Genomic DNA, 10,846 nt, shown 5'->3' on the forward strand with positions numbered 1-10,846 from the left:
ATGGTCGAGGTGGCGAATCCCGCGCTCTTCGGAGACCAAGCGACCATCGGCTTTCGGTGAGTGCCCCGAAGTGAGGTCCGCGTAGGTCGTACTGTCGCAAAACTTCGACGAATCGGGCGTGTCCTGGAATACAGAAGCCGAGTGGGGCGCTTTACGGCGAAGCTCTCGTTCTGCTTGAATCCGTCGCAAGCGTGCGGGAAAAAAAAAGAGAAAGCATTCGCAAAACTCTGTATGCAGAAAAAGGTGTTCGGGAAAAAAAAGGAACCTTCGGAGATGTAAGACTATCCTAGCAACTCGCGCATCGACGACACCGAACCTGTATAAGGGACAACAAGGTCGAAAGCTGGGCCAGCTTGTACATGATTGCAGGTGAAAATCCAACCGCACACAATGTACTAAGCCAAACACGCAACGTACAAAGAGGTCGAACATGACGTCATGAGGCTGGTCCCCTCCAGCATCGTCCCGTCATCTTCCGCCTTTTTGTTTGTTGCGTGTTTCACTGGGTTTGACGCTAACAGTGACGTTTCACAATGACGTTCTCACATCCTTCAGAATTCATAGCGGGTCTGGTTTTCCGAATGCCCGAAATCTACACAAAACTTTGTTAACACCCCGTCACAACTATCCGGTTCAATTTCTTCGCTGCATATACATCTGAGGCTCTTCAAGTGATTTCAGTGCATTCTGAATATGTTCTTTTAAACCTTCGTCTACACACCTACAACGCATGTTCCTGCACTATGACGACTCTACCGACGGCGGTGTCCACCGGCATGTTCCAACGGCCTCGTCACATGGCAATAGGCTCCGACGAAGGCTGCGTTGCTGGTCCCTATGCGACATTCTATACTGACCGCGCCGCCGCAAGGAAACTGATGTAGAACTCCATTGTATAGCTGTGTTCTAGAACTGTTTGAAATGCTGTCTACTCGAACGTGCGCTCATAAACATATCAAACCACTGCGCTGGCACATTCTCATTAATGAACAATCGTTTTTTTTTTGCGTGTAGCCAAAGTAAGTAACCTAATCAAATTATTTTGTGTTGCCTGATCAAGATGTATTGCAGTGTCATTGAGGCGACAAGATTCCTACGGCAGTCTTCTGTCTTCTTTCCACGTGTTTCGACTGCAGAGGCAGATTGTGTGTTCAACCAGGTACAATGATTACGCTACGTTCAGGACAAAATAAGAAATTAAATAAATAACGTGAAGAAAATCCTTGCAAATCAGAAATCCTGCATACCGAAAAAAACAAAAAAAAGCAAGGCAATGCATCAGCGATGGGGTGATGGTGACATCGCCCCAAACCGTCCTCGAGGCTGCTTAAAATGAGCAGCACCATCAAAATTATTTAGAATATACCTACGTTGTCCAGACGGCTTTATTTAATTAAGAGAAGCAGAGTGCCTCCGCCTGACCTAAAGTCGACCATGCCAGAATGCGCAAGCACGTATACGTGACGAAGCCCTCGTACGAGTGTAACAGCATATTGGTGAAGAAGGTTCGAAGGACGCACGGTACCGAGTAAAGAAAGTGCACCATTGCAGTAGCAGGGCGGCTCCCGCTTCACGGAATGTTTGTCTCTCAAAATCTAGCAGCAACGCCTTTCAGCGCTGTGTATTCCAAGAAGGTCAGCAAAAAGCTCTGAAAACGTTTGCCGTTTGCTGCGCCGGAGATGTTTACGAACCACGTGGTTTGAGAACAAGCCGAACATGTACAAGGACCGGGACCGAACAAGAAGGAACACGCACGCACGCACGCACACGCACACGCGCACGCACGCACACGCACACGCGCACGCACGCACACGCACACGCACGCACACGCACACGCGCACGCACGCACACGCGCACACACGCACACACGCACACACACACACACGCACACACACACACACACACACACACGCACACACGCACACACGCACACACGCACACACGCACACACACACGCGCGCGCGCGCGCGCGCGCGGATCGCATTACGATCTTAGTTCATAAGGTCTCGCCGGTTTGTTCATATGTAGCCGTTATTATGTCGTTGTGACAAGGTAAAGCAAGAAAAGCCGGCGTGGCGGTGATCGATCGACTAGCCGCATAGTTTGTAAATCGATGCTTTTAGAAACCGTAAAGAGCAACACTAAAACAGTTTAGACTTCAAAATTACTGTTTCAACCGTTTATGTTAAATTTTATCATGGTAAGTTCATTATGACCAGAGAAAATAAAGGTCACATTTACAGTTTTTTTTTTAATGTCGAGCAGCAACTCCAGTCAGAGCGTCGGTTTGACGTCACAGATGACAAAATAGTTTCTCATATTTGGTCGATTGTAGCTTAGCCAGTTTGGTCCTCGGCTATGTTCCAATATCAAGTAAGTCCATCTTTAGCGATAGAAGAAAAGTTCTTCCCGAACTCACACCGTCACAATCCATGACGCCAAGGCACGCTGGTTCTGGAACTTCAATGAGGCGCCGTCATCCATCCTTCTTTGTCTTCTTCTCCTCCTCTCGCGGTGAGGGTGGTATTTCTTGGTTTTGTAAAAGGGCCATTTACTAACCCAGCTCAAATTGATTTTAAAGCGAACCTTTCTCGCGGGATTCCAGGCACGTTTTCGTGCGTATCTGGCCTCCAACGCTTGAACACCGCGAACTCATGCTTCGACAAACGGATTTTACGACACCCTTTCTCGAGGCCAAGCCAGTGCGTTGATACGCTTGGCGCGTTTAGATCCGCAGTTGCACGAGAAGAGACTGACCCATGACAAACCCCACGAGTGCGGCACGTCACCATGAATCACCACTGAAAATTTTTCCAAATAATATATGTACGATACACAGCATGTAAATAAGTGTACATAGTATCCAGCCAGCTTATAATACACTTTAAAAGAAACCATTTCTGAGTATCACATGGTGCTCTTTGATCCTAACATTTATACCTCCGCAACCACGCTTCGTATGCACAGTCAGATTGTTCATGAGCCAATCGCACGAAAAAGACTTCGCTTTACGTAGATGCGAACTGCAGTTCAGTCTCCCTGCTTTCTTTTTTCTATTCCGTATTCCTTTGATTGAAAGCACTCTAACCCACCCGGTCACGGTGTACACATTTGTGAACGTTACTCGGTTTTGCCAGTTCTGTGCAGCAGTGCCGAGAAAAGACAAAAAGACGGACACAGAGCTTCGGCTAAACGGAGCTCTCCACGTTCTCACACTGGCTCTATTTAACTACAGTATACAGAGTATTACTAAACATGTCCGCTTTACGTAACAACATAGTGCGTGGAGGATGTAGATTTGGTTCCCGCCACCGGGCTCACGAATGGTGAAATAGTAGTTTTGTACATCAGCGTAATACCTCCTGCCAATTATTAACAGGTGAATATGCTTTGAACCGGTGATCACATTCGTATACAAGCGAATGCGGCAACACAATGTATACGGCAGGTCGAGAATAATTCTGCTAGAATTAATTAGTCCTTCGTATTTCCGTAGTTGAGAGTAATTTTTACATCGCGGTGTGGATTAGGTAGTAAAGTTAGAGTCGAAATGCTACCTAAGATGTCACGCGACCGATTGCGTAGGATGCTGCCGCACCATCAAGGAAGGTAGGAAAGGAAGGACAGCGCGCTGAATTATCAGTGGGCGTGTTTCTGTAAGAGATGCTGCAAGTCTACGCCGTACTTGAAACTCTTATATACATTTTTAGTGCGTAACATTTTGTGGCTAGGTGCCCGAGGTATATTTCTGCTCCACTGCGCTCGGTTCTGCGGGTTTCGCGTCGCAAAAAACCTCTTGCGCCACCTAGGCTTGAATATGTGAATACGTCACCTTCTGTACGCTTCCCGCAACCTAGTTGTGGGCTCACCATCCTCTCACGCGATGTTTTGTCAGAAAGGCGCCAGGTGCTTACACAGATCCGCCCAAAACCGAAACTATAGAATGTGATGCAATGATTACTGGAGGGAACTCAGACGCTAGTGTCCACAGGAGCTGCAAGCGGGGTGGTTCAGCCAGCATGAGAGTGAATTTTAGCACATGTATTTGCCTAAAGTTCCTCCTTACGGCTTCAAACAACTTTGCGACTTTGTAAACTGAACATTTGAAATTATGTAGTTTTATGATTTATTAAATAAACAACAATAAAATTGTCCTGGGGCAGTATGCAAGCACAACGTCTAGAGATGTCCGATATCGAAACAATTACACCATAGAATCATGCATCGACAAGCCCCATAGAACACCTTTATGCATTTCTCGTGGCCAAGCGACCGTGTTCGGACGCTTGGTGCGTTTTTATTGCGATAGCAATTACATGGCCACTGCAGCCGCATTTCTACCGCCGCTGTCGCCGTTGGCGTCGCCGTGAGGTTCCGTATGAGTGAAAGCGTGTCAGGGTGAGCCGGCGAACGCGGTTCAATGCCACGTGCGCGAGCTAAGGATGTGGCCTGAATTCGTGCCCTCTCCGGCCGCGCGCGAGGCAGTGGGGTCAGGCCCGGGAGGAGAGGCATTCTTCTTCGATGGCTGCTAGGGTGCCTCAATGCTGCCGACGCTTCACCGTGCTACCTCACGGGTCGCAGAATCAAGCGTCTTTCCTTTCTTAAGATCACTATCATCATTATATTAATGCTAGGGTGCCCGCCACTCCGTACAGAATGGAGGGAGCCGCTGCGCTTGCTACGGCATTGGCCCCGCGAATCGCGGACGCCGTAGCAGAAGCCCTTGGCGGACGCCGTAGGGACGCGAAGCCGGCGCTCGCGTGTTTTGAAAGCGATCAGCGACGTTGCCAAATTGCGCGGCCGCGCGTACCTCATCTTCAAAGCTATCTACGATGTTTGCAGAGTGCGCGTAGTGCCGGTAGCTTTGTATGCGATGTGCTTTCGACGTTTCGTCCGCATTGAAGCGAAAGGTGCATGAACGTCGATTCGCCTTCCCCCCTTACTGCTGCCGCGATTCCACAGTCTGGAATTCTGACAGCGAGTTTCTGTGCTCATCGAGCGAGATGTGTTCATGTTAGCCTTTGCACGCGTGACACCGTGCCGGTTAATTTAGTTAAACATATGGGCGGGCTAGCTAATTTCAGTTCATGATGGAATGTGTAGGCGCGACTGAACAAGGACGTAAGAAGAAGCAGACACAGAAAGACAGGGCTGACTATGTGTGTGTTTCTTTCTACGTCCTCGTTCAATCTCATTTACTCGTTATATCACTGTTAATTTAGTAAGCAAGCGAATGCTTACAACATTATAGGGCCGGTAAAACTACTATCCTTTCTTCGTACAGCTATTTACTAATTTGCTATCGCAATAGGTGCTTCGCCTTTCTGAGGAACTGCGATTTTTTTTTTTTTTTTTTTTTTTTTTTTTGTGGTTGGAGCCTCACTGAGTTGCACTGAGAACAGAGGGGGGAGCTTGCGCGGGCAGGAACGCGCGGGAAACGCAACCAAACAGCATTGCGTCTACAACAACAAGCAGAGGCTTCTGAAGAGGACGCTTTGGAGAGAAGGCAAGGGTGTCGGCGGTCAAATTATTTGAGAAAAAGGGCACTGCAACAACGTTTCTTTCATATGTCAAACAGGAAATTGGTAATAAAAACGAACTTATTGCGGCAATTGTGACATTGTGCTTCGTATTCCTTGAAGCTATTTATCTCTTAAAATACAGCAGTCTTGGTTTCACGGGTAGAGCACAGGCTTCATAAGTAATGATTACAAAGAATGCAACTTGTTATTATTGCTACGTACTAATTGTTAAGGCATTCAGCAAGCTTAGACCGGGACGGTATTTACAAGATGTAGAAGCACCAGAAAACGTTAATACGCTCATGTACTGCAGTTACGGAGTAGGGGTGTACTTTATGTTCGTCTCCGCGTTTTCAGAGAACAAATAATCATACTGACCGGTGAAGCCGATGGAGGGGAACTCAATGCAGGAGACGTCGATGCAGGGGACGTCGATGTATGTGTTGGCAAGCTGCTGTGTGGAGATACAGCGCCATGCGGTTTTCTCCTGTTCGACGTCTTCGTGACCCTGCCCGAAACATGACCACCTTCGATACTCCTCGCGGGCGATCGCGTGCCCGAAGTCTGACGCGATATTCCTACTCTAGGCAACTGGGCGGATGCTGCCGTTCCAGAGAGTGATGGACTCGCCGCGTGTGAGGGGCCCTCCGCTTCGGTCGAGCCTCGTTGGTACTTGTCGGCTGAGGTGATATCTACCCCTTGGGTGGATCTTTGATCCGCGATTACCGAGTCGTTCGCAGATGTGGTTGCGACGGTAGCCCCGTCAGCAGCCAGTTGCTGAGTGGAGCTTCCATGTTTGAGATTCATTGGCTGCGCCGAGGGCTGTCCTTCTGCCACTGACGCTGGAGAGCCAAAGTTGCCTCTGGTATCCACGGGCTGGAGAGATTTCCTGAAGGCCGTATCGTGTGGCGCCTCCGATGGCCCAGGCACTTGTGTTTCGCGCAAACCTTGTGGTCTAGACATGCCGTCCCGGTGTTGTAGATGGTGGCCATCTTCAGAGAAGTCTTGAGCGGACAATTCAGGTCGGACTGAGCGCAACGTCGTGGAAAACGCTTCAGTGGAAGAGGGAACGTTCTTGTCGTTATTTTTAACCGTCCCCGAGTCTTTACTCGACGCCATCTTTGCGAACACAGTCGTAACTATAGTCTATTTTATGTTGCAGATGTCTATCTCTCTGCCTACACTGGGCTCACCGGTGATGTCTTACGCACAGGAAAGTGCCGCCTTGAAAATGAGATTGCTGAGGCCCCCGTCTCTGCTCCTTTCTTTAGTATCCTCTTGGGAAGAAAGTTAAAGGCGTTATTATTGAAGCGGAAATGGGATACGAATCCTGGAATGATACGTGCGACCGCGCTGCCGTTTTCTTCTTCATACATGCTCGTACCGACGGTGCGCGCGAGTTTTGGCGATTTTCTTATTGTAATTATTATTATTATTTTCTTATTATTAATTTTCTTATTGTACGGTGAAGAATTCTGCATAACACCGCACCATTATGCTTCATAAGGAATTACAAAAACATACAATTCATCGCCTCAATTATAATCACAATGAGTTTTTATATTTTTATGCCCTAGTTACACTCAATTTGTTTAGTTTTTCTAAAGGCTCCGCAAACAGGAATAAAACGCAAACCGGCATTCTCTTAGTACTTGGACGCTGCTTCTATCGGTCTGCTGTACGAAAATTTCGACCATTTTCATGAGGCATTTTATGATGTATTGAAACTCCCAAATAAGTATGTCACTGCCAACGACATTTGCCGGGATCCAAACAATAATCATAGCATCAAGTCAGTAACAGAAACGTCAAAAACAGCGTGCGCGAGGCCAATCCGGCCAATATTCAATGCCTCCTGAGAATAGTTTTACTTTCTCTTAAATCTCCACCCTCCCTCTTTCTTATTTACTTACTCGCTATCCTTCTTGCCTTCTTTCTCTTCTTTTTTTTTTTTTTTTTTGCAGCCCACGCCGATTCACGCCTGCTCTTTTTCGGTAATAACATTACGTTATAGTCTGCAATGCTCGGGGCCAGCGGGTGATATGCTGTTGTTTTAATGCGAGAGCATTGAGGGCCCTGTGTCGGAGAGTATCCCGTGTCGGCGTCCGGCGGTGGCGGCAACGGCACTGTACGACACTAAAGTTGCTCTATCACCAAGGTTGCTCATACCTTGTCTTACATTCTTTACAAAGCTATTCCTCGGAATATTGAGATTCACATTCCACAAACAAATGTCATGAAACAAATCACCGACAGCGCATGCATTTCACGGTAAGTTTTCTCAGACTAAAATATTAAAAACGCGAAACAACGACAGAAACCTCAAAATGACGTAAATTTCTGGCGCGGCTGTACACTACCTCCGGTACGGGCCCACGCAAGAGGCCGCGTTTCTACCACATAGCTCGCCTTCGATCATAGCGTTCGCCACCAGCTTTTTTTGGCAAACTTTAGGGTTACAATTCTGCAGTTGTCGGGGAGCGTGAGAAAAAGTCAAGCATCCTTGAATGCTATCGCGTTCCACTCTTAGAGGTGAAGCTAAAGATTCCTCCAAATTTTTTCTTCATATGTCCCTTAAAGCTGTAGGCCTCGGAGGACGCTATTATACAGGGCTATCCAGTTACATCTATGGACGGCAGCTTTGCATGGCAACTCCAGAAGGTCTAACATCTTGCTGTGCAATTGAAAAAGGATTTTCACTAGGGGCTCATCCTTAGCCTTTACTATATAAGGTCCCGGTGCCCCAGAGAAGAAAACAATAATCTGTGTAGGTAGCAAAGAGCGCATGATGAACCTGGAGTTTACCTTTTTCTGGAAGAAAGTGTCTACATCGTGACAGAACTCCAGCTGCACGTGATGATGATTTAGTTAATGATTCAATATAACACGTCTTTGTCATATTTGTACAAAGAATACAGGACATTTATTTAGGATTTATTCAGCGCCAACGACAGCGTTGAGGTCTGTGGGCCACTCATCGCCATGTGTAGTTATCGTAATATTCCACTGAAGTAGTCTGTCGACGTCAATAGCCTTCGAGCAATGAAAACATTGCAACTCGTGCATTTAGCCGACGTTTGTTAAGTCGACTTCTCGGATAATTGTACCAAATCTCGCTGTTCCGCAAGGGTTAAATTAAAAGGCGTCGATAGTGAAGGCACGAAGTAGCCTTTTTATACTTCTGACGAACGCTGGACGCCCTTCTTAAGCTACGCTGCATCGACGTGTCTAAATGCACTTGGGCAACCAAAAAGCCTAGGTGTCATACTGAAATTTCTTTGTCATTTTACATTGTGACGTATGCCATGCAGCGTGGGCCAACGACAGCTGGTGTGCCTGACTCGTGCCCTGCTTCCTGCGCCCAAGATACTGGGGCTGGACGAGGCAACCTCACAGATAGACGGAGACACGGACCGCCCGACACAGGCCACGCTGAGGGACACCTTCATCCAGTGCACTGTGATCGCCATTGCGCACCGCATTCACACCGTGCTCGACTACAAGTGAGCGATGACGTTGCCATAACGTTTCCCGCCGTTTTGTTTCCTATCACACATTTGAAATCGAACGTCGTCACCAACAGTGCCTACGTCAAGAGTGCGTATTACGTCACGTTGAAAAGAAAAACCGCGCGGTTCACTAGAGACCTTGAGCGTACGGCAGAATTGACAGTCGCTCTCAATAGATGGTTTGCCCTGACGTCATCGTGGCCGCCATGTCTGGGTACTAATTGGCCCGTCGAGAAGTTGCGTAATAACTGTGCTAACAGCGATAATCCGGTGAAAAGCGGTCACCGTCAAGAAGCAATGCAATGTACGCGTGATAATACGGTGAACTGACGTCGTCATCGTCATGGTAGTCATCGTGGCCGCCATGTTGGGCGACCACGATGACGACTAGCACATCTAGAAGTTGCACCGGTGACGTCACCAGCAAACTGTATACGTGGCCGAATCGACAGAGACACACATACTGATGGAATATGAACCGCTATTCCACAGTCTGGAATATCTGTTGCCCTCTGAGGTCGCTCAAGGCAGAAAAAAAGCCAGGCCAGAGCTCCGCGCGTACAACTATTTTTCTTTTTTTATATCTCTAGGAAACTCCATTCGTTCTGATACATTTAGGCATTAACCTTTCTTTGATTCGCTTTATTTAACGTCATTAAGCTTCGATGAGCTTCGTTTGGATTTTCGCATCGAAACTTCCCAGTTCCTCCCTGTTGTGCACCATGATCGAAAGTGCCGACCAAAGGTGCTGCGAGTAAACCGAATTTTCTAGCAACTCCGAGTCACAATGTGAAACTGATAAATACACTGCAGTGCTTGCGATGCCAAGTCTGAACTGCACTCTTCCGTCTTCGGCATTTCCGCAAAAGCATCGAGAAAATTCGTGCTTTTTTTTTTCTTGACGCAACCAATGATCTACATTCTCTGGAACACAATTAGTTCGTTCCGTGGTTTCCAAGAAAACATCGCCAACAACATATCTTATCCCGCACCTTACAAGAAATAATCGCAGAATTAAACGCGTCATTTCTAGGACCAACTAATGAGCATACTTTTGTTTCCACCGCCTCTAGTTCGCGTGACAATGACGTAATTTTGGCTCGTGCACTTTGATCAGAGTCGGCATCAGCTTTGGTGACTGCATTCGTAGCACCATTACAGGGCACTTTCCCGTAATTGCGCGTTTAGTGCGTACTACTTTAGATTTTCACTACCGCGTTTCATTCCACAGGTATAGCGTGTGTCTTACGAACGCACTCAGACCTGTCCTGCTTTGCATCGTTCAAGCTCCCAACAACGTCTGATTCTGACTCGTGCTTGCGTCCCTTGTGCCGCTGTAGGATCCTTGTAATGGCGGATGGTGCTGTTCTGGAGCACGGGCCAGTGAAGACGCTACTCTGTGACATCAGTTCTGCATTCCACACGATGGCCAAGAACGCCTGAGCCTTACCTTTCGACGCCCATGGCCGAGACTACGCATCAACTACTGTACTGCGAACATGAGTAACAGCTCGCAGACGTGCTGCTGTACACAGCCTGGGTAAAACCATGCTTCGCTGGTGGGGCCACATCTCGCGGGATGTGATCGAAGGGCACAAACTACGCAATGCCTATGACACAATGCCAATGACACAAGCTGAAAGACACCACGCCGCGCAGGAGCAACGATCGTGACGCTGGCCTTTCGTGATATCATGCGTTCGCGTGTACGGAAGTTATCTAGACGACAAGTTCCACAGGCAGTTCCTTCACGAAGAAGGACTACATTTTTTTTACAATTTGGAAGTGTTTGAGTTTGTCCGAAAAGTTTCAGTT

General features: G+C 47.7%; 1 protein-coding gene across 1 annotated transcript; it reads left to right on the forward strand.

Moving 5' to 3' along the window:
• LOC126528576 (probable multidrug resistance-associated protein lethal(2)03659) lies at positions 1–10,474 on the forward strand. Its single transcript, XM_050176435.1, has 3 exons — positions 1–56; positions 8,834–9,025; positions 10,372–10,474. Exons 1-3 carry the CDS (start codon positions 1–3, stop codon positions 10,472–10,474), a joined length of 351 nt encoding a protein of 116 aa, XP_050032392.1.
• Positions 10,475–10,846: the final 372 nt, after the last annotated feature.

This window comes from Dermacentor andersoni, chromosome 9 (assembly GCF_023375885.2).
Source record: "Dermacentor andersoni chromosome 9, qqDerAnde1_hic_scaffold, whole genome shotgun sequence".
Taxonomy (NCBI): Eukaryota; Metazoa; Arthropoda; class Arachnida; order Ixodida; family Ixodidae; genus Dermacentor; species Dermacentor andersoni.